General features: G+C 36.3%; 4 protein-coding genes across 9 annotated transcripts in view; 1 reads left to right on the top strand and 3 right to left on the bottom strand.

Annotated features, from left to right (window-relative positions):
• Positions 1 to 752: 752 nt before the first annotated feature.
• plk2b (polo-like kinase 2b) lies at positions 753 to 6318 on the bottom strand. The gene is made up of 14 exons (XM_082187470.1): positions 6088 to 6318; positions 5667 to 5774; positions 5462 to 5578; positions 5242 to 5371; positions 4970 to 5153; positions 4135 to 4333; positions 3898 to 4045; positions 3727 to 3821; positions 3475 to 3604; positions 3122 to 3202; positions 2847 to 3006; positions 2196 to 2325; positions 1932 to 2042; positions 753 to 1385 (listed from the first exon to the last, which is right to left on the bottom strand). The coding sequence occupies exons 1-14, from the start codon at positions 6277 to 6279 to the stop codon at positions 1194 to 1196; spliced, it is 1977 nt and encodes a 658-aa protein (XP_082043596.1). The 5' UTR covers positions 6280 to 6318; the 3' UTR covers positions 753 to 1193.
• A 125-nt stretch (positions 6319 to 6443) lies between these two features.
• On the bottom strand, positions 6444 to 10261 carry LOC309512066 (ATP synthase subunit C lysine N-methyltransferase). The gene is made up of 5 exons (XM_082187471.1): positions 10083 to 10261; positions 9742 to 9846; positions 8854 to 8994; positions 8285 to 8335; positions 6444 to 7959 (listed from the first exon to the last, which is right to left on the bottom strand). Exons 1-5 carry the CDS (start codon positions 10251 to 10253, stop codon positions 7780 to 7782), a joined length of 648 nt encoding a protein of 215 aa, XP_082043597.1. The 5' UTR covers positions 10254 to 10261; the 3' UTR covers positions 6444 to 7779.
• Positions 10262 to 12175: 1914 nt separating this feature from the next.
• rab3c (RAB3C, member RAS oncogene family) lies at positions 12176 to 18836 on the top strand. The gene is made up of 5 exons (XM_082188326.1): positions 12176 to 12310; positions 13788 to 14009; positions 14677 to 14795; positions 16949 to 17073; positions 18017 to 18836. Exons 1-5 carry the CDS (start codon positions 12293 to 12295, stop codon positions 18205 to 18207), a joined length of 675 nt encoding a protein of 224 aa, XP_082044452.1. The 5' UTR covers positions 12176 to 12292; the 3' UTR covers positions 18208 to 18836.
• A 421-nt stretch (positions 18837 to 19257) lies between these two features.
• The window catches only part of pde4d (phosphodiesterase 4D, cAMP-specific), a 145727-nt gene continuing 141290 nt past the window's right edge, over positions 19258 to 23694 (bottom strand). For all 6 annotated transcript variants that reach the window (XM_082188277.1, XM_082188278.1, XM_082188279.1 and 3 more), the window contains 2 exons: positions 23068 to 23250; positions 19258 to 22295 (listed from right to left, as the gene is read on the bottom strand). In XM_082188277.1, coding sequence (XP_082044403.1) covers positions 21792 to 22295; positions 23068 to 23250 — 687 coding nt within the window. In that variant the 3' untranslated portion in view covers positions 19258 to 21791. The remainder of the gene's footprint in view (positions 22296 to 23067; positions 23251 to 23694) is intronic.

The raw sequence follows: 23694 nt of genomic DNA, 5'->3' as shown, positions 1-23694 counted from the left end.
ATGCTGTATAACTCTTCTTCAATGTGGCTCATTGTTAGGAGACACATGACAAATTAAAAGTGTTCTAAAATTGGCTTAAAAGCCAAAAATGTTTGATATCCTCCTACGACATCATACACTACTACCGGAATTTATGTGAAATATGTCTGACTGCCCAAACACGAGACACAAGCGTTCATAGCGCACAAAAAGCCGCACTGATAATTCGCGTGTGTGTCAGTCAAACTGAATTCGGAATAGAATCCAATTCTTTCTATTTATCCATGCCATCTCTCGTGACCGAATTTTGCTTTGTATACCTTGACCCTGCGTGTATGTTGACATGGTTACTTACGAATCATGAGTTCTTTGTCATTTTGCCGTTGTTTTTATAGAAAACTAAATTAACTCAAATTTCCCAGCAGTCTGAGAACACAGGCTTACTTTTCTGACCAAGTGAATGTGATGTTCATTCTACTACAGCAGTGGCAGTGGCTTAGCTTGTACTTGTTGAATGATTGGCTGTGAACATCTGTCCCTTAACGTGACCACACCCACTTGAGTAAAAGCCCTCGTAAATCTCTAACATGATTTAATAGAGTGGTGCAGATATGATGTCAGAACCCGGAAATCTAATTCGCCACTGGTTCCTTCAAGATTTTCCTATAGGGTTTTTCAAGCTTGTGGTAAACCTAACTTGACAATATACTCGATAATTATCTAGTTACTTATTAAAAACTTACATTTTCAAAAAAGTGTAAAGGAAAAAATCATAATGTTAGAATTTGGGGGTTTTATTAATTAAATAATTAAATAAATAAGGAAATATGTACACAATAAATATTCTGTAATGACAGAGGGGAAAAAAACAATCATTTTTGCAGATTATTACATGCATGTGTGTTCCATAAACATTTTACCACACATACACACAAGAAGTCAGTTTCTTGTCAAGGGATCCCTGGTCCCAGCCCAGATTTTCTTTCCTCCTTATAATCTTTTCATCACATCATTCCTCTTCACTACAGTCTCTGAATTTCAGCATTTGTAAATCTACAGAGTCTGTCTCAGTTATTGAGGACCTTTCCATAGCTCCATCCAGTTCACATCCAGTGGACTTTCAGTTTAACAACTCCTCCACTGTGCCCTTGCATTGAAAGAAATCATCATTTCTTGCTGAGTCAGTGGCCAACTGTTCTCCTCATCTGTCAGTCTCAGTTGCTTCGCTGCAACAGCATGTTCAGGGCATACTCCAGACGACTGCGCAGGTCCGCGGTGCAGCCCGTGCCGAGCAACGTGCTCAGTTGGAAGGTGGTGGAGGTTCGCTCCTCGTTGATGTACGTCAGCAAGTATTCGTCCTGCTGTGTGCACAGGATGAGCTTGGTGTGGTCGTGATAGAAGTTCACCTGTTCGGAGATGAAGAAAATACTTTTGTTATTCTTGAACTGACGTGAAACACTTATGGGATGCAGGATGTTATTACAGCAGGGTTTGTGACCTTCTTCCCACAGTGCTATAGTGTACACAGCTTTTTATCTGAACAGACAGACCTGACTGATAACTACCCAGGGGTTTTGATGGGCGTAGAAAGCACTAGACAGTAGCTTTTTACATGGGGAATAAAGCTCTACCAACGTTTGCAGGAGTATGTGTTATCTACTGCTGCATTAAAGAAATAGTTCACCCAAAAATCACAATTCTGTCATCATTTACCCTCATGTCGTTATTTTTTGGTGATGTTAGGCAGGATGTTCAAGCTTATCGTTTCTATGCAATGAAATTGAATGGTGACCAGTTGCTGCCAAGCTCCAAAATGACAAAAAAAGATAAATGTTATGGTACTTCGATTATGCTTTTTGCTAATCGTCAGAATGATGAAATAATTTTTATTTATGGGTGACCTATCCATTTAAAGTCTGCTTTGTAGTAAATATAAATGACCATAATATTACCTGGAATGTGCCATCATTGAAAAGCATCAATAAAGCTCTGTCTGATTTCAACCACTGCAGAAGATATATTCTGGTCTTCTGTGTATCTGGTTCATTTATCACATCCCCTCCCTGAATGAAAAATAAGGATAAACAATACATTAACACAACAGCTTCTTGTACAGCCTGAAATCTAGACCAGAATGTCAAGTCTATGACTTTTAGACCTGTAACAAATTCAAAGCTAAATACAAACAGAAGGGGTTCAACTAAGAGTGCACTCACATCCATCAAATTCTCCTCCATGTAGTGAGCAAAGTACTTGAGGATGGTGACCTGGGCCACAGCACACTCGGGAGCCTCAATAACAGAGAAAACAGACTTCTGGCCGAGCGCAGCATATTGATGAACAGTCCTAAAAATGAAGATAACATATTTATCAAAAAGTACACAATCAATGCAACACAATCCTCACTGTTTGATTCTACAGCAATATATATATATATATATATATATATGAGGTCTATGACTAATGCATGCTCTTGATGTGTAATGCAATTTGTCATTCAACTGACATTTCCAGGATATTGGTGCAATTTTTCTTCCCTTTAGAAGATCATCTAGAAACTATGCTGAAGACTATGGATGGAAATCATAAGTAATACTGTTGGGTATATTAAATATGCACTAGCGTTCAAAAGTCAGGTCAGTAAGATTTTTTAATGTTTTTTTAAAGAGGTTTCTCATGCTCACCAAGGGTGAGCACCAAATATTGGTGCATCCCTAGTTTATGCATATTGGTAAGCACCTGCTTCATGAATATGTATTGTATAATGTTTGCCTACTTCAGAAATGAATCAAATTGGCATTACACATGATTTTTTTTTTTTTTTTGAGCGGAAGTGAGTTAGCAAACAGTCAACTTGAAGCACCTACTTCTTGTCAGAGAGGAGACTCATGTGCATTCCGTTGTTGAAAAGGACGCCCACTGTGTTGTCAGACAACTGATAGCCAAAGCCATATTTGTTGGAGTAGTCCACCCACTTAGTCACCCACTTCAAACTATTACAACCATTTCCTCTGGGAAGGCTATCCGCTGTAGGGAAAAAAAGTACTTTTAGATGCAAAGATCACACATTTTCTTTACTCTACAGAATGGATTAAGTCAGTGTGACCCTGAGTCAGTGTGAAGTGTAATATGTCTTATTCACCTTTAGGCATGTGTTCAAGACAGCCTTTCAGAACACTAATAACAGCCTCTGCCACAGTGCCAGTGGTGGTGTCTTCAAGACCTACAGAGAAACAGCGGGATACATTGTATCAGCTAGCGATACTAATGAGCTGGAATCAGACCAAACAGGTAAAACACACACACAGACACACACACACACACACACACACACACACACACACACACACACACACACACACAGACACACACACAGACACACACACACAGACACACACACAGACACACACACAGACACACACACACACACAGACACACACACACACACAGACACAGACACAGACACACACACACGCGTGTATAACACATGCTTACATTCACTGCTGCTACTGCAGCTGCCCAAGCTGCCTCTAACAATCAAATGAATGGTATCTCTTGTCTGCAGCCTTCCGGCAGTTGCCTGGGTAACAAGCTTTCTTGTAGGTGCTGACGGATTTCCTCCTTCCTAAACAGGAGAAATTGCAGCATATGTGTGTCATGAATGACCGAACACTTAACCTTCATTAATATCTCTGAGCTGGTGATGAATTCCTTATTATAGTCTGCTATAAAGGGAACAATGCTCACCTCGGATAAGTGTGTAGTAATCTGATGACTGATGGCAGTCTTTCTGAAGTCTTGACGGAGCTTGAATATGTCTTCCTCTTCTTTGGCCAAGCGATCTGTCCGAAGATAAAGAGTTATTAATAGGTTCATCTGAAATGAAGGATGCTATAGTTACATAAAGCGAGCACTTACTTATATTCTCATAGTACTTGGCTTTGTCCTTCTTGCCGCCGAAAAGAGCTGCCGCTGCCTTTTTGAAGAAGCTCTTGGCTGGACTGGAAATGTGAAAGTCTGGGGCAGAATGGCAGCAGCTGACAGGTAGAGTTTCTGGCATGAAGCCCTGCGGCGAAATCACGACAAAAACATTGACCAAAAATCCAACTACTTGGCCGGATATAATGAAACCTGCGCTGTGACAAATAAACTTACCTGGGTGAAAAATTCATGCTGAATGATGCCGTCCAGGTGCGGGCGGTCCACAGGGTTCTGTGCGAGCATGCCGGAAATGAGCTGTTTGGCAGGGAGAGAGAGGGAGGCCGGGAGGGTGTACCGGGCCTCTCGGATACAGTGGTACGTCTCCTTCAGGTTCGTGGTCTCAAATGGAGGTTTTCCCAGGAGCATGGTGTACCTGAAAAGGAAAATGTATGTAAGATTAATAAGGGTTTGGCTCTTAAAATAATAGTTCAGTCAACATTTACTCAACGCCATGTCATTTTTCATGTCAATAGGTTTTGAACAATTTTTGTATAATACTAGGGCTGTTCTTTTTAATATAATTAACTCAATAAGGACTGGGGCTGTCAAGCTTCAAAAATGATGCAAAAGCACCATAAAAGTATCATAAAGGAAGTCTTCTTTAGTCATATGATAGCTAGTCTGGCAGACAGAAGTTGTTATTCACTTATTTAACAGTAAATAACAATATAAAACTTAAATCTTCAAATGACTTTAAATATTGCTAAAGACCACTTTTATGGTGCTATTTTAGAGCTTGACAGCCTCAGTTTTCATCTTTTGTGTTCACCGGATAACAGAAAGTACTCGAACAGTACAGAACAGCTCGACACTCACAGCTCAAACTGTGCTGCTATTATAATATTCAATCCCTAAGCTAAAGCATGATCACCAAATACAATCCTGAACAAAAGTAGACATTCATTCATAGAGAGTGAGTCTGAATCAGCCATCAATGCCTATTAATACTGAGCAGTTTCTAAATATATTGCATAGAGGAAACCCTCGGATCTGATGGTGACAAACTCACATGACGCAGCCCAGAGCCCACACGTCAGACTCCCAGCCGTGGCCCTGTTTGTTCAGCACTTCCGGGGACAGGTAATTGGGTGTACCGCAGATCGTTTTGCGTCTGTTGCTGACTGGCTCTAGTTTGGCAGCCAGCCCAAAATCTCCCACTTTCAAATCCATTGAGTCACTCACAAACAGGTTGCCTAGAATGATAAAACATAAAAAATTGAACTACTTATGAACTGATGGAATGTTAATATACATCATGCGAGTGCGTAAATGCATGCATACCTAGTTTCAGGTCACGATGCAGGATCTCTAAATCGTGAAGGTATTTTAAAGCAGACACTGTCTGTTTCAGGTAATACCTGACTTCAGGTTCTGTTAGGACTTTTCGTGCCTTCAGTATATGGGCCAATGACTAAAGAAGAATACCAGGAGTCAGTTAGGGTGAACAGTCATTTGCATGATATATTATGATAGAATTCCTCACTTTAAAACAGATACTTACTCTTCTGCTGCAGTACTCCAATAGAATATATATGTTGTCTTTGTCTTCAAAGTGGTGGTAGAAATGCACTATGTGTTTGTGACTGAGAGATCTGTGCAGATCAATCTCTCGGTTTATCTGGATTAACAGAATATAAAACATCATTAAGAGGTCTCGATCAATCACTCATGCAATCGTATTTACATATGCAATGTGTCTGTCCTACCTTCTCTCTCTGGTGCGGTTTTGACACACGCGTATGTGGGATGATTTTGGCTGCATAGACTTTACTTGAAGACAGGTCGGTCATTTCATAGCACTTTGCAAAGCCTCCCTGTGGCATATAGAAAGTAAGATAAGCAAAAAAGTTAAGTTTCATAAAGTTTCAAGAAGCAATACAGTCATAACCAGTGCACCGATAGATAGATAGATAGATAGATAGATAGATAGATAGATAGATAGATAGATAGATAGATAGATAGATAGATAGATAGATAAGAAATACATTATACAAAAGCAATGCAAACATGCACAAAAACAATGAATATTTTTTTTTTTCACATAAAATAATACAATACTTTTATATAAAAAATTAAATAATAAATAAATAAATAAAATAATAACAGGATTATTATTGCGGCCATTACCTTTCCCAGAACTTTTCCCCGGCAGTAACATTTCCCAGTATTGGGGTCTGTAATGATTCTGGAATACTCTGTGCCCGTCCGACTGTTATCCTCTGGCTTTTTCCTTCCTTGCTCACTTATATTATTGAGCTCACACATCTTTTCGTTGTGTGCCGTTATAGTTGGGTAAGAGGTATTCCTTAGTGTCTCCATAATTCTGTAACTGTGTGTACTGTCACAGTGCTGCTGTACCGGCGTGTCTCCTCGCTTTTATACCTCAGCACCGGCGCGCGCCTCTCCTCTAGACGAACTACGTCACGAGAGGGGAAGACCCTATATGGCGCGTGAGGTCTGGTGTACAGTCATCTGTTAACTACCTCACTCTATCCATTATTAAACATCCTAGACACCTCACAGGCACCTACTAGACAAAGATTATAGGAGAGAATCAGATATATCTGTGCAATGGTTCATATAGTCACACTGCAATCTCTCACAGACACTAAACAATTGGCCTACAGATCTTGTTTTTCGGTAAAAAGGTATGCTATTTATAGCCTACACAATACAAATAAGAAGCGGCGAGATATTGGCAAAATATTGATATTCAATAAATTAACCATCGTAAATTCATACGTTTGAAAGAACTGAATCCCATGCATTGATTCATAGACATATAGTGTCAGAGCATCACCATGTGGTTAAAGTGACATACAACATATGGCATGTTCTTTAAAAAAAACAAAAAAAAAAAACATTATACGTATAAATTCCATGTTGTGAGAAATATTGTGTTGGATACACTATTATGTAACATAAAATTAACATAGTTTTAAACATATCAAATATTAGTATTTCCTCTTTAAATTGGGATTTTGACCTGTCCAAGAGGTCTTGACCTTCTTGACTGTATTTAATAATTAAAATCATGCACAATTGTTTTCATTTTAACATACTTTTTTTCATTTACATTAAGATCAAAGTAGTTTTAAGCACTATTAGCTTTTCATTTTAACTATCAAAACATAACATTTAGCTGGGTCCCACATTTTGTGTGCAACCTGTTACTGCATTCTTTTTCCTCATTAAAAAAGTTTAACATCCTTTAAAAATGTCAGATGTGACACCAAAAAATAACATTATTTGCACCCTTTCTGCAGCATGATAGGAATACAAGAAAAATCTTTTTTTTCTTTTCCCTAATTTATAAAAAACTAAGTGCTGACTGCAATCATTAAGCTCAATTATTTAAAAAAAAAATAAAAAAAATAATTATATATATATATATATATAAAAAAATGAATGAAACAAGTATTTTTCTTCATTTGTGGGAACTATAATGTAACCCTGAACTACATGTGATGGAGAAACATGTTCTTATCCTCAAAATCCTTGAGATTAGATTAGCTTTTCTAGGAGATATTAAAAGACCAAGATTATAGGATCAGTTTGTTGGCATTAAGGCAATGTTGGCTCTTTATTTCACAGTTTAGTTTAGAATTTTACAACACACACAAGCCATTTGTCATCAAACCCACATGTGGGAACAGAACAGGAGGAAAAAATGTTGTGTTTAATATAAAAACAAGAAATTATTATATGCTTTATACTTTGCATATACTTTGTATATGTCTTCTAAAGTGACAGGTAACTTTCAGGTGGAGCTCAAACATAAAACAAATCTTTCTGACACAAGGAAAGGTGCTTTTCTCCTCATCTCATGATAGTGTGTGTTGAAAGCTTCCGTATGGCATTCATATCATATGCCCAGGCCTGATCTAGTCCGTCACCCACTGTGGCTGTAGGAGTCCAGTCGGGAAATGGGAAGCGACAGGCAATCACACGAGCCTCATCTGGTAACTCCTTCTCCAGTTTCCTACCCAACACCTCCATCTGTAGACAACAAAGCACATTGTATTGACCAAGGCTATTATTGGCAAGTCAAATGCCAATTTTGTTGCATTAGTGTTTTCCATTGAGAAGTGGGACTGTGTTCATCCCCATCTGTCTCACACACCATGTTGTTAAAAAATGACTTGAAAACTGTCCATGGTAACCTAAGCTTATTTCTTCTCCAACAAATCCCAATGATCAGACCAAAATCATTGTACTCGTTTTGAAAAGATGATGTACTATCTTTTCTATTTTTAAAACAGTCCTCAAATTGTCTTTTTACCAGCTCAGTATAAATGGAGCAAGGACATCTGCGCATACATACCACTCCGGGTGCCAAGAATACAGTCACATTGTTATATTTGGACAAATTGGTCTGTGAAAGGAAATGGTAAAATTGAATCATCAACACTTGGACATGTGAATTCTGATATAAAATAAGCACAAGATATGTGTCATTTTTCAAGCAGTTCAACCAGCAGTTAGACAATAAGTAATCCATCTCACTTTTCTCTTTCAAATTAGACCAATCTACCTTTCTATGTAACTGAATTGAAATAGCTAGGCTCAGTCCTGAAAGAAAAAAACAAACAAAAAGAGAACAAATTTTTAAGACTAGTCTAAGCAGTTTATGCAATTTATCACTGCTCTGAAGACAGTTCCTTGTGGAACTACGCTTTCCGATAAAAATGTTATCTTGTTTTTCCCCTTTAGGTTGATTGGTAAACACTTTATCAACACTGTTGTCACTGTGTTTGCTTGAGCATCGCAAAACAGCAACATTTACTCAACCAATGGCATGAGTTAAGGGCAGGACTAATTCTTTGACTGGCCAATGGAAGACCAGTTGAAATAGCACAGGAATAACATACTTTACTTTTAACAACATCTTACCTTCCAAAAGTCCTGGTTTATGAAACTGGCAGTGCTGGATGGTATTCCCTTCCACTTTGCTTTGACTCTGGCATATCCAGTTAGGATAGAATTGATTTCAAAGCCAGTGCATTGGAAACCCTCTACAGTGGCAGCAAATACCTACAAAACACACCCAGACCAAACCTACACTCTGAGAACCAGGTTCTGGGATATTTATGTCAGAGTCAGACATTAACCAGACTCATATTGTTTGCTCTCCGTATATAAAAAAACCACACACAAGGAATATTGTCAAATGCAAGACCAATAATTCTTGCAATTATAGATATAATAGGAGAAAAATATATTTTCATCCACATTTGAGCCTCATAAGTGTTAATGGGATCTATTTTGGAACGCAAAAGAGGCAGCTCCAGGTACACTGCCCAGTGGTCATTATCATGGTGTGAAATCACCATAAAAATAGCCCATAGATTAGTCATTTCAGTTCAGAAAGCCAAGCCCCTTGAGCAACATCTAACAGCAAAGTTATAAATAGCCTGTTTTCAATTTTTTTTAAATATATTTTGCTTCATTCTCCATATTTTCTCTCCCATCCAGTTGCTAAGCATCTCACCATGTATTGTGGTGAGAAAGTAGTCATCTGCAGAAAGCCATCAGAAGCATCTGAAACAGAAAGTGCTTACAGTAGAAGCAAAAAACTTCAGCTGTAAGTCTCATATAGCACTTGGAGATTCACATAATTTACATTAGCATGTTAAATGCTTTCTTTATTATTAGGATTTAGATGTGCAAGCTATGGAAGACAAATACATGCATTGTTATTATGCAAAAAGATTGGTGTTAAGCACAATATATAACATATATCATTTATTATTCATTATCATGCAAGTGTAAAAGACTCACCAGTCGCCCATCACCTGATCCCAGATCTGCCAAACATCCTGCTCTCCCATGCAGGAGTTTCATTACATTCTGGGTCTGTGTTCTGCTGGAGGGCAAATAAGGCACCTGGACAATATTAATGTAAGTGTTTAATTGGCTGATTGATTTTCTCTCTCTTCTCCTCAGTCTAAACAACAACTGTATCCAGGCACATGGTAAAGTGCAGATTGTTGCCATCTATAAAGATATCACCCAGGGTGATTCATACTGAACGAATACAGTGCTATTGGCAGCTCTTTATTATGTATAACTGAGCAAATGCTATATATAGCTGCCAATATATGGTATATTACTTGCAGTACCTTAAGACATGTGGGTACTTTCCGAAAGCCAGGAAGTGCAAATAATGTCCAGAGCCCATAAACCCCCATGAGCAAAGCTCCAGATGCTGCTGTGAAAAGTGACTTTTCCTGAGTAGGTTGGGAGAGCTTGTAACTTTTATGCAGAAGCATGACCTCTATTGAATCCTCCATGATGGAACACTAGTGGGAAAAGCAAACAAATATAATATCCATGACTCAATATAAAAATGAATGTGATCAATGCTGACATGCAAGTCGAAAGTCACATTTTATATGACACTTTTTCTTCTCCACGTGAAGTCGTTTATTGGTTGTTGTTCAATAGTTCTGGTGGAGTTCTTCAGCCACTAGAGAACGCTACAAATCCATTGTTTTTAATAGAAACAACGCCTAAACAGTTTATTTACCACAATCATTTATTATATAGCAGACTATGTAACCTTAAGCAATATAAAGGCGTGTTTTACAACCTGAACGCGTATGTTTCTATTTACTTTAAAACCTGTTCACAAAAGCGCCAATGCGTTCTCTTCAAATTTCTTGGACAAACAACCAACCCCTGCACAATCTACCAACAACACATTTAACGACAACACTTTACACAATTAAAAGTCGGTTTACCTTTTACATGTCAATGTATATATTGCGTGTTTTAGTACGAGGACTACGTGACATTCGGGTAAACAACACAGGCGCATGCGAGAGTGGGATGGGCACTAGTTCTACAATGGAGAAGGCCAAGCTCATTAATATTAATTATATCATGCTGCCGTCCAATGGCGAGGGTTTATCCTATGAAAATTAGTTACATGCAAGCTTCAAAATTGAATTGAGTGCATTTTTAATATTAGTTAAATAAATCAACATTACATTTAAACAAAAGTTACCTAGTGATTGTCTTGTTTGTTTGTTTGTTTGTTTGTTTGTTTGTTTGTTTGTTTGTTTGTTTGTTTGTTTTTTTCCTTTTTGAGTGTTTTGTTTGTAATATTTATCAGATAATGTATTATATCGTCCTGGAATCCAGGAATAGACCTGTGTCCTCTGTAGGGGACATTATATTTCAGTAAATTTTTCTGACACCATACATGTCAGTTATAAATCCTGTAAAGAACACATTCAGGGCTTTTTAAAGATACCAAAGTTTGGAGGTTTCACCATGACTTTTGCTTGTTATTTAAAAATTAATTTAGCACTCTTATGGAAATATGATGATATTTTGTAATTATCATTTAAATCCTTTAAAATAGTTTATTATAAATAAACATATCAGGAAAATGTTCTGAGGTTTCTTAACAAAATATGAATTTCTATAACAAAACAGGGCATTGATTTCATGTTCACAGTAGTGGACACCCAGGCATTTATCAGGAATTTTGGGAGACACAACAAATAGGGAAATAAATGTTATATCAATATTCCTAAGAAATATTAGATATTAAAATGTTGCCAATTATTACTCCCATTATTACACCTCATTATATGTTGTTTTGTTGTAAATTAGATTAGATACATTGTATTGAATGGGACCACCCATGTATGGCCATTTTACCAACATATTGCAAAAAGTAAAATGGTATATCATTTAATTCCATTATATCTTTCATATAATGAAAGATACTTTCAGTATTACAGTATTACTTATCAGATTACTTTTTTCATCTTTCAGTTGAGAATCATCTTTATACAAAGTTTGGTAAAAAAAAAAAAAATTGAAAAAAAATCTGAAACCTAAAAATTGATTGGTGAATGAAAGCAAAATCCCATTGTTTTTGCCTATACATGTCATTTCATGTCTGTAGTCTTGGTGTCCACTACAGATGACATAGCATAACATTAATTAATAAATAAATTATTTTCAGTTAGTTTCTTATGCTCGTCTAAATAATGTTATGACATGAAAAAGAAAAGAAAACTAAATTCCCCCAAACTTTTTTTTTTCTGAGTAAAGTTTTGATCTGTCTGAGAGAGAGAGAGAGAGAGAGAGAGAGAGAGAGAGAGAGAGCAACACCGCCCCCTGCTGTCGGCAGCACGCACTCACATTTCAATTGGATGAATGGGTGGAGAGTGTCTGCTGACGTCCATTGCGAGCATCACTGCATCCAACCCAAACAGCCGACTCCACCTCTCCAAAACGGGGAAAAAACTATAATTTATTAGAACTAAATCAGAATCAAGCTCCGTTTATTGTATTGGTTTTATTGTCTGAAACAATGGAGTTGTACGGGAAGGTAAGTGTGCAACGTCGTTATATAAATTAAATGTTTGGTGACCACTTTGGTCGTAATGGAGAGCCACGCAAAAAGAGAAATAAATGGCTAATTTAGTCATACTGGAAAATAAAAAAATAAAAAAGATGTAGTTTAAAGAGACTTGCCTTTTGATAGCGAGCATTATAGCCTACTGACCGGTCATGAAATGTTTAGGCTATTACATTTATGAAACGCAACATCAGTGAAGAGAAAAACAATCAGCCGTAAAAGCTAATTTATTCACAGGAGCTGCTAATTCAAACATTCTTGGTTGTTTATTTGAAAGAATATTGCCAATATGAGTCTATGCTCTCATTTACAGCTCAAAATTCTCTTTGTCTATGGTCCACATCAAGTATAGTCATTATGAGCATTAGGTGTTTGAAATATTAGCCTTTAATATCCAGGGCTTGGCTGAAAAGAGACGGACCCCTTTAAAAACACTAGAATGAGACACACTGCGTCTCAAAACCTAGTGAGCTGCCTACTTAGACAACATTGTGGGGTATCATCTGCGCCTTCCGAGTTTGCACGTGCATATTACACCAATTAATCACATTGGTTTCCCAGCTAAGTGAGCACATACCATTTCTAATAACGTGAAGTTGTTTTATTCCTGGTTACAATTTGAACTGGAGTGTCAAAAGTTGTTTATTTCCTCAATACGTTGACCCAATAGAAAGTTGTAAACAATAAAGTAGGCTAACATAATTTAATATTTTAAATGAATGCATATTTCTTCTAATTTTGACTTTATTTTCTTTAATATTACAGTACTTCAAAACCCCTTTTATTTTGGGAATCAATCAGTTTTTAATTAAAAACAGACATTGTCTTTGATCATCATCACATCTGGTCATGTCTCTGTTTGCACCAGCCATGCAAACGTAAAAAGGGAACCAAGGCAGGATACACATTCATTTATAGTTGACAACTCTTGTGCAAAATATATTAACATTTAAACTAAAATACATTTTGGTTACAAAAGTTAAAGGTGGGATTAAATGCAAAAATGCTGTAGGACATTCACTGTGTTTAAGACGCAGCCATGGACAGCTCCTGGTGCTGAATTTCACACAACCAAATACATGGAGAGGACTGAGTCTTTAATGAAATACTAATTTATAATTTGGTAACACTTTATTTTACAGTATCCTTGTAGTATATGTAGTTACTGTAGTAATAACTAAATTATGCATAATTGCAATTAACTCTAAACCAACCCCTATTCCTAACCCTACCCTATAGTAAGTACATGTAGTTAATTATTATTACTCAATACATATGCTACACTGTAACACGGACACCTTAAAATAAAGAGTAACCTATCATTTATTTATACTATCATATAACCATATATGACATATTATAATTATATTTTTAGACTTTACTATTTTAAGAGTTAGGCTGTAAACCTTTGATCTATTAATCAAACTGTGGCTTTGTGTTCTCACAGATGGCTGCTACACAAGACAACAAACAAAAGGAGAGCTCTGATCAAAACTTTGATTACATGTTCAAGCTGTTGATCATCGGGAACAGCAGTGTTGGAAAAACATCTTTCCTCTTCCGCTATGCCGACGATACTTTCACATCTGCCTTTGTCAGTACAGTGGGCATCGACTTTAAGGTCAAAACCGTTTATAAGAGCGACAAAAGGATCAAGCTTCAGATCTGGGTAATTTCTGCCTCATTCACGTCATAATGGCCACGATTCAAAAACGACACAGACTTTAAGTCTTTTTTTAACTCAGCATCAATGTGTCATGGTTGGTAAAGCACTGAAGAGCTGGATAATCACACATGGAGCAATGTAAACACCACATGGGGTGATGATTAACACTGGCTTATGGAAAGAGAACATAAGCCATTGTCACCTTATCTAGGCCTTTAAGTCAGCATCAGCAAAACTGTTCTATTCATCAGATCATGGCATGCTTTTCTATTTTAGTCATGCAGTTAAAGCGCTGCCACTTTTAGAGGTGACAAAGCACCGTCTCAGACTCGAGCGCTCATTCATTCACACATTTGCTGTCTTGACTCCATTTGTCTGTCCCAGACTCAATTGACTCAATCAGTTCCTGTGAATTTAACGTGATTCTCAGTCAAAATATATATAGAGATGCACCTCTTTTTAGACTAATTTACTACATATTGGCCTTGTTTCACAGACAGGGCTTAAATTAAGCAAGGATTAGGATTTAGTTCAATTAGGACGTGCCTTAAAAAAAAAAAGAAGCATTACTGGTGTGCATCTTGAGACAAAACAATGGCACTGACATATTTTAGGCTTAAGCCTTGTCTGTGAAACCAGCCAATTATAGTGCTGCTCTTGTTATTTTTAGGACACAGCTGGGCAGGAAAGGTACAGGACTATCACCACAGCCTACTACAGAGGGGCCATGGGCTTCATCCTAATGTATGACATTACCAACGAGGAGTCTTTTGCTGCTGTTCAGGACTGGTAAGTTGATAAGGATAAGCTGGTAAGGAGTGTTGATGAGCTTTCAGGATCACTACTGTGTGGGTTTGCAGTGGTGATCCTGCAGTTTCCGTCTGCCTTCGTGTCTGTCGATCCCGGAGTCAAAATCTATAAATGAAAGTCATTAATCATGTCAGGGAAATTACTTAGACCTCTTCTTATCTTTCCAATGCTGTATACACAGAACACAAAGTACAGAGAAAGTACACAAATATTACTTAAGCATGGGCTTGTGTTAAAACTTTTAATTGATTTTTAGTGTCTAGCACAAAAGCGTGAGTTGTTTCTTCCAAAGCAAATTTTACTTAAGTTTTACAAAGTAAAAAGCATTCTTTTTTCTCAGCTCAGCAGATACAGACCTAAGAAATCATTTTTTACTGAATTAGCTTTAAAGGGATACTCCACTTTTTTTGGAAATAGGCTCATTATACAACTCCCCCAGAGTTAGACAGTTGAGTTTTACCGTTTTCGAATCCATTCAGCCGAACTCCACTTTTAGCATAGCTTAGCATAGATCATTGAATCGGACAGGACCATTAGCATCTCTCAAAAAAAAATGACCAAAGAGTTTCGATATTTTTCCTATTTAAAGCTTGACTCTTCTGTAGTTACATCGTGTACTAAGACCGACGGAAAATGAAAAGTTGCGATTTTCTAGGCTGATATGGCTAGGAACTATACTCTCATTCCTGCGTAATAATCAAGAAACTTTGCTGCCGTACCATGGGTGCAGCAGGCGTAATGATATGACGCAGCGCCTGAAAATAGTCCCCAGCTCGGTAACTTCCAACGTGACCGGGACTAAGTTTGTCTAACCTATTAGACCTATTTTCAGGCGCCGCGTCATATCATTACGCCTGCTGCACCCATGGTACGGCAGCAAAGTTTCTTGATTATTACGCAGGAATTTTTTTGAGAGAGATGCTAATGGTCCTGTCCGATTCAATGATCTATGCTAAGCTATGCTAAAAGTGGTACCGCCAGACCCGGAAATCGGCTGAATGGATTCGAAAACGGTAAAACTCAACTGTTTAACTCTGGGGAAGTTGTAAAATGAGCCTATTTGCAAAAAAAAGTGGAGTATCCCTTTAAGGACATTGTTGTTTCAGTGCTCAAAAACGGTTTCAAATTATATTTTCAAAATAATTTTATTTAAAATTAAATGCAAATTTTGTCATCATTTTCTCACCCTAATGTCATTTCAGTGACTTTCTTTCTTCTGTGGAACACAAAAGGTGCATCATTTTACATAACATCATAACATTTTACAGTAAGATCTCATTTGTTAACTTTGGAAAGTTAGTAAACTAACATAAACCAGCAATGAGCAATATATATTTTTAAGTGTAGTTAATAATGTTAGTTCACAGTGCATTAACTAATGTTAACAGATACAACTTTTAATCTTAAACGTGTATTTGTAAATGATGAGAATAGCATTAACTAATATTAATAAATGCAGTAGAAGTATTTTTCATTCTTAGTTCATGATAACTAATTTAGTTAACATATGCAACCTTATTGTAATGTGTTACCTTCAAGCCATACAATATTATTGTGTGACTATGGAGCCCCTAAAGGGACATGGTCCCTTTACGCAAGGTCTCTCGGGGAACGCAAACATTTTGCGAGAGAACGCAAAAGCATTGACTTATTTTTCCTCCCATCTCATGTATTTTCTTTCACCACTACATCCCTTGAGGGGCTGCGTAGCACGATAAACATTTTACTGTTCAATTAAATTACATTGGAGATTGATGTATCCTGTTAGTTTAGTAAAAGAAAAAATACTTTTTGTAAAAGAAAAAAAGATTTATGTCACGATGACCTGTGAAATACAATACTTTGAGTGATTTTGTAGTTTTAATGAAGGGCCATTACATCTCTGGATTTGAGAAAACAAAAAACAGGCTGCTAAAGGGATGAGAAAAAGGAAGAGAGATGGACAGAATATAAACAAGTCTGTCTGACATGAAGTTCCCATTGATTTGCTGTGGCATGATGACATTCTCATACAATAAAACTGACAATGTTTTGGTTTGACTGAGTCTTTCACATCTTGTCCTGGAGGATGTTCCAGGGCATTTGTACTGATGACAGGCATGTCTGCTCGCTTTTGTCTCGTCTCGTGTCAGGGCGACCCAGATTAAGACATACTCTTGGGACAATGCCCAGGTGATCCTCGCAGGAAACAAATGCGACATGGATGAGGAAAGGATAGTGTCTGTGGACAATGGGAGACTGCTAGCGGAACAGCTGGGTGAGTATATATATAGTAGTGGCCAAAAGTGATGTCTGGAAAAGTCACATTTTCACCTTGATCTTAAAGATATTGTAAGCGTATTGCGTTGTTGTGCTTGGAGACAATTGTTTTATTTGTGATAATGCACTGAAACATGGCAAATTGTGTGGACGTAATTTTGGCCAGGCTGTCAAATAAAGAAATTATGATCACAAGCAAAAAATGAGAGAACCAACAAAATATTAATTACTGATTATGTTGTAGTCAATGCATGATTTTTCTTTTTCTTTTTTTGCATAGTAAAATTTTTTGCTCTTATTTACCCTCATATTTTAAATATTTAAAAAATATTTTCCTCGTATTTTGATTGTTTAATCGAACTTGTATGGTCATTAAATATATATATTAAATATAAATATTTTATATTTTATATATATATCACACTACTAGTTTTTTTTTTTTAAAGAAATTAATACTTTTATTCAGCAAGGTCACATTCAAGTGATCAAATGTGACAGTAAAGACATTTATAATCTTACAAAAGATTTATGTTCTAAATCATCAATACTTTGTATTCATCAAAGAATCCACAAAAAAAAAATATCACAGTTTTTTTCACATTGATATTAATAATAAATGTTCCTTGAGCACCAAATCATCATATTAGAATGATTTCTGAAGGATCATGTGACACTGAAGACTGGAGTAATGATGCTGAAAACTCAGTTATGCATCACTGGAACAAATTACTTTTAAATAAATTACCATTATTATAAAATATATTCAAATATAATACAGTTATTTAATTTGTAATAATAATTCATAATATTACTGTATTTTTGATCAAATAAATGCAGCCAACTATTTATAATAAGCATTCTTATAATCTTCTAAAATCTTATCAACCCCAAAACATTTATACTTGTATATTTCATTTGCTTACCTCTCTCTTTCCCAAAAGGATTTGAGTTTTTTGAGACAAGCGCAAAGGACAACGTCAACGTCAAGCAGACATTTGAGCGTTTGGTGGACATCATTTGCGACAAGATGTCAGACACTCTTGAGGCCGACCCAGCCGTTTCCACGGGAACGCCCACAACCAGACTAACTGACAACACGACGCCGCCGCAACAATCTGACTGTAGCTGCTAGTGTTCACCGTCCAGGCCGTTCGCTTGTGGCTCGAGCGCTGTTGCCAAGCTTCTGTATTCTGAGACAGAGAATAAGTTACTGAACCCCAAATCTTTGACCTGGCTTCAAATTCTAGTTTTTTGGTGTTAATGACATAGCAAACTAGCAAGATTGTGCCAAACACAAGTGTCAAACCTTGTCCTTTCTTTATGCCATTATAGCAGTATACAGGTCTTATTTCAGGGGTTGCTAGTGTACCTGTATCCTCTATTCCGCAATATCTCTTGTATTAGTAATCCGCAGTTACAGTATCAGCATCGAGTCGAACTTTAGATTCTCCACATCATTCCCATGTCTCTCAGGGGAATTATAAACTTCTGCAAATTTATAAATTCTATCTACCTATCTAACTTGTGTGTAGCGTGAGAGGATGTTGTACTCGCATTTTGCTGATGAGTTGGTTGGATATGTTTGTGTGCAACTGTGTGTGTACGGATAATGATCGCGAAAGCTTAAAAGTATGAGAAAATAAATAAATGTGGCCTTGAAATGATTCTGATGTCTAGATCCATTCTTTCACATGGTTCTGTCCAGACAGCTGCTATTGAATCGGTATTTATTTTCAAAAAATTCAAAATAAAATAAAATAATTCAGTCTGATCCAGGGTTATTATAGTTAAAACTAAAATAATAATAAAAAAATACTTAAACTTATTTTACTTCAGCTAATTGCCAAGAAAAAAAGTATTCCTTTCAGTTAGTTTAACTTGATATACTAAAATTACTACAACCAAAAATAAAAAGTAATACAAACTATATTGACATTTAAAATAATAAAAATGACAAAACTCAAAATTATTAAAACGTTAACCAAAATTAAAACAAAAAAACTATATTTATATATAAAAAATATAACAAAAACTATAATAGCATTTCAATGATACAAAAATAAAACTTGTCCAGAAAAATAAAACTGGTCCAGTCCATCTAAAAAAAAAAAAATTCAAGAAAAAAATAAAGCTAGACACAGCAATAGATTCTTTAACTCAGAGGAAACAAGAGACATCATCATAGAGTCAACCCATGCTTTTATTTTGGTGCATATAAAAACATTTTTATTGGATTTTACCAGTTTTCGTACGTAAATTTTATTTCTACAGTTCTATCCAATAGACTGCAATAAACAAGGAGTCCAATAAACAACTACACAGTCTTGTGAAACCTCCAGACAATTCTCTCGTTCAATTCACATAAAAAAAAATAAAAAAAAAGTTATCCCTAAATATCATTTGTCAAATTCTGTTTGTGTATTTCTGTCATGATTTAAAAAGAGACGAGGACACACTGATTCCCATCCATTCAGGGTCATTAAGAATCTACAGTATATGTGTCAAAATGAGTCCCAAATTGAGCGTTTGGGTTTTTTGTGAAGGATGCTTCAACCCCTATCTGGATCTGGAAATCAAAATGCCCTGTTATCCCCCAACAGAAAGATGTTCTCTCTCATATTGCATGAAACGCAAATGGTTTTCAATGTTTCAGTCAGACGAACACAGCATAGACGGAAATATGACGGACTTACAGTTGGTCGCAAATCCAAACCCACCACACTGGCCTGCTTTTACCCTGCCCAGTGAGGTCTGACTTTTGTCTATTTATTTTTTCTTTCTTTCTTTCCTTGGAGCATTTATGCCACATAAACAGGAGGAACACAACAAACACATCTAGGTCAGTTTCCAGCCAGTAGTTTCTTTAGTGCAGCAAGAGGATAAAAACTAAAGAGCTATCTGTAAGGCACAACCCTCAGGCCACAGAACCACTTTCTTTTAAAAAGAAAGAATGTAAAATAAACACAGTAATGACTATAATTTGGCTTTCCCCTTTCTCTACGCAATCTCTCTAGAGACACATATCAATGGGATCATTACATACTAAGAATAACAAACATTCTCTCAGTAAGAGTTCCATAATACAACACCATCACCAAAAGGGATGATATAATCATTTACAACATAATAAGAGTGACAATATGTACTGTACAGCACAATAAATACATGTATGTAAACAGATAGAAATGAGAAACAATGTAGTGAATGGAGACAATTAAAAAAATATGAACTACTACTCATTTAAAAAAAACTTGGCAACAGAATGAGTTTTAAATAAAGCAATGAAAAAGGGCTAGCTTCAAAAGGCTTCAATATCATACATAACATTTGATTAGATATATTTACTGCATATGTATAATTAAAACAATGTATTTAGGAGAACTGACTGATAAGCCTGCCTTGCTGATGCTACAGTTTGATTAAAATGATTTAATATGCTAGAAGCACATCAAAGAGCATTAATAAATAATACTAGTATGAAAATAACAAAAAGAAGAGGATACAGTAGGACACTTGACAGAGATGAGTAAAGCAGCAATTAAAACCATTACCACTGGAAATGTTTGGCGATGTCAAAAATGACCAAAATAAATACAATCAACAAAATGACATGAAAACGTACAATGTGCTTTGCACTAAAGCTGATTGTCCTGTGATCATGTGACAACAGAAACCAGAACATTGAGCTTCATCATTAATGTCAGTTGTTTTATGTTTAACTGGCCAGAGACATATGGCACCAAACAGCTATTTTTGAGCAGGCCAATAATAATAATAATAATAATAATAATTGCTATTATCATTATTATTTAATTACAATACAAAATCTTATTGTTAATGCATGAAGTGATACCCAGGATTAATTTGACTCCATTATTAGCATGTTTTTGTAAATTTTTGGTTGGCACCAAAAACATTTAAGGCTTAATCAAGCTATTGTTTTATAACAGAATTATTAGATTTTGTTCTTGGGGGCATTTTTAAGTTGAAATATGACCATGTATTATCAAACTGAGGAGATATGTTTGAATTCATGCATTCATTTAAATAAATTATTTTCAGATCTGAATTGGGAGCAACAAATAAAGGTCGGGAAAAAAAGATGTGCCACATTTCTGCCACATTTGCATATTTACCCCAAATATGGTCATTTAAATTCACTTTGTTTTTTTTCACTTTGGTACCATATCTGTTCACTTCAAATAATGCTTGATACACAAAAACAAATAATGCTTGATACACAAAAACAACAGCCAACTGAATTCAGATTAATAACACATTCAAGGCATCAGGAAGACGTGAAGTTCAAAGCATTTGTCTGCTAAAATACTTCGAATTGCAGGAAAAAATAGTGTCTTGTTGGTGAAAAACAGCTGCTTTCTAAGTTCAATGTTTCTAGAATACTGCTTCAGTTAAAAAAAAAAAGAAAAAAAAAAAGAAGAAAAAAAGTACCTCGAAATTGGGAATAAAAGACAAGCTTTATAACCTTTCTTTTGTTTGTATGAATGGCAGGTGGGAGTGGAAAAGATATTCCTGAGTGTAAAATGGTTGAAACAAAAAAAAAAGAGTGAGGAATGAAAAAGAAAAACATGTTAAAGGCGGACATTAAAAAGCACTTCTGATATGCAAAATAGACAATGAAAAAACTAATGTCTTAACCATAAATAAGTGTTTCTCATCTAATATAAAAAAGTTCAGGTGCCGTTTCATACTGTGTTATGTGTTGGCAGTGTCCTCTTCTTCCTCATCCTCTTCCTCCTCCTCCTCCTCTAAAACACAGGGTTCTGATAATTCCCGTTCCTCCTCGTGTTCGTCCTCCTCGTCCTCCTGTCCGTCCCCCACCTGCTCGTCCAGGGGGATCTCTGTACATTCGGAGTCCTGTGTGCAAAGGGTTTTAGAGTCACTGCAGCTGTTTTCCTCCTCTTCTTCCTCCTCCTCCTCCTCCTCCTCCTCCTCTTCATCAGGAGGGCTGCCGCTGTCCTTCTCGGTGTCGGATTCTCCGTCCTCCTCAAGAGTCAGTTCAAACTGGAACTTCTCCTGTCCGGCGGCGCGCCTGCCCTCGCTGCAGGTGTCCAGTGCTGGAGAAGGGCTCTGTGGGATGGTGCCCTGGTACCACTCCCTGTTGTCCTCCAGCGTGTCCAGGATGTCCTGGGCGTCTGGATGCACGAGGTCGGCCCACGTCTCCCACAGTGGGTGCACGATGTAATCGATGAAGCCCACCTAGAAGAAAAAGATTTTGAAAGTTTTTGAAAGATGCATATTTATCAGAACACACAATATATGTTTTTTTATTTTTTATTTTGAGATCTATTGTGCTATTTGAAATGATTTATAAAATAGTTGGCATATACACTTCCAGTCGAAAGTTTTAAGTCAGTTCGATAAAAAAAAATTATAAAAAAAATATTAATACTTTTATTCAGCAAGGACATTAAATTGATCAAAGTGACAGTAAAGACATTTACAGTGTTAAAAAAGATTTATATTTCAAATTAATGCTGTTATTTCGAACTGTTTATTAATCAAAGAGTCCTGTAAAAAAGTTATCACAGTTTCCCAAAAAATATTAAGCAAAATATTTCAACATTGATAATAATGAGCAATGATTCTTGAGCAACAAATCAGCATATTAGAATTATTTCTGAAGGATCATGTGACACTGAAGAATGGAGGAATGATGCTGAAAATAAAGCTTCGCATCACAAGAATAAACTACATTTTAAAATATATTCAAATAGAAAACAGTTATTTTAAATTGTAATAATATTTCACAGTATTATGTTTTACTGTATTATTGCTAAAAAATGAAGTCTTGGTGAACAGAAAAAAAAAAAAAAAAAGAAAAACATAAAAATTTGATTTCTAGTGTACATCATCAACATGTTAACCATTTTATGCATGAATTATTAAATCACTATATATATAAAAAGCTTGATATATATTCAGTGTTTCTTTATTTTATTCCTCCTTTATCCACCCTGAGCTGCCTTACCTGTGACTTCTCGACTGAAGCGTTGTGCTTGTCACACATGGGGCTGATCTCCATGCCGCGCTCACGCTCTCTGTCCCCCTGGCTGAAGAACTCTTCCATGATGCGGTCCGTCCACTGCTTGTACAACTGCAGAGGCTTGGTGGGGTTACTGAGGTCTGCACAGTGCACCATGTTCTGCAAGACCTGAGATCAGCCAGTTATGCATACATATTAATATTTACATTCATTTGCACATTCATAAGTGTATTATCATATTCAGATTCGGGTGTTGAATACTTCAGAGCAGAGGTTGTTAACCTTTATAGACCCAGACTCTCAACCAACCCATGTAGCCACATAAAAAGTTGTAGCAATTATTCTTTATATAATTCTATTACTATATTTTACTGTATTTTCTATTACTATATATATATATATATCTCCATACACATATATATACACACTCACTCATCGGCCAATTTAATAGGTACACCTGTTCAACTGCTCGTTAACCCAAATATCTAATCAGCCAATCACATGGCAGCAACTCAATGCATTTAGACATGTAGACGTGGTCAAGATGATCTGCTGAAGTTCAAACTGAGCATCAGAATGGGGAAGAAAGGTGATTTAAGTGACTTTGAACGT

The sequence above is a fragment of the Leuciscus leuciscus genome (genome assembly GCF_965113295.1).
Source record: "Leuciscus leuciscus genome assembly, chromosome: 13".
NCBI classification, from domain to species: Eukaryota; Metazoa; Chordata; class Actinopteri; order Cypriniformes; family Leuciscidae; genus Leuciscus; species Leuciscus leuciscus.
Note: the sequence above shows the minus strand (reverse complement) of the source record. Positions and strands in the feature narration are given on the sequence as shown.

Coding starts and splice junctions, on each gene's coding strand:
- rab3c (XM_082188326.1), top strand. Junction 14,796..16,948: donor TTTGCTGCTGTTCAGGACTG/GTAAGTTGATAA, acceptor GTCTCGTGTCAG/GGCGACCCAGATTAAGACAT. Junction 17,074..18,016: donor ACTGCTAGCGGAACAGCTGG/GTGAGTATATAT, acceptor CTTTCCCAAAAG/GATTTGAGTTTTTTGAGACA.
- plk2b (XM_082187470.1), bottom strand. CDS start 6,279: ATGGAGACACTAAGGAATACCTCTTACCCAACTATAACGGCACACAAC. Junction 3,822..3,897: donor CAAGTACTATGAGAATATAA/GTAAGTGCTCGC, acceptor ATCTTCGGACAG/ATCGCTTGGCCAAAGAAGAG. Junction 1,386..1,931: donor TCAATGATGGCACATTCCAG/GTAATATTATGG, acceptor ATCTCCGAACAG/GTGAACTTCTATCACGACCA.
- LOC309512066 (XM_082187471.1), bottom strand. CDS start 10,253: ATGGAGGATTCAATAGAGGTCATGCTTCTGCATAAAAGTTACAAGCTC. Junction 8,995..9,741: donor GATCAGGTGATGGGCGACTG/GTGAGTCTTTTA, acceptor TGTGTTTTGTAG/GTATTTGCTGCCACTGTAGA. Junction 7,960..8,284: donor TATTCTTGGCACCCGGAGTG/GTATGTATGCGC, acceptor TGTTGTCTACAG/ATGGAGGTGTTGGGTAGGAA.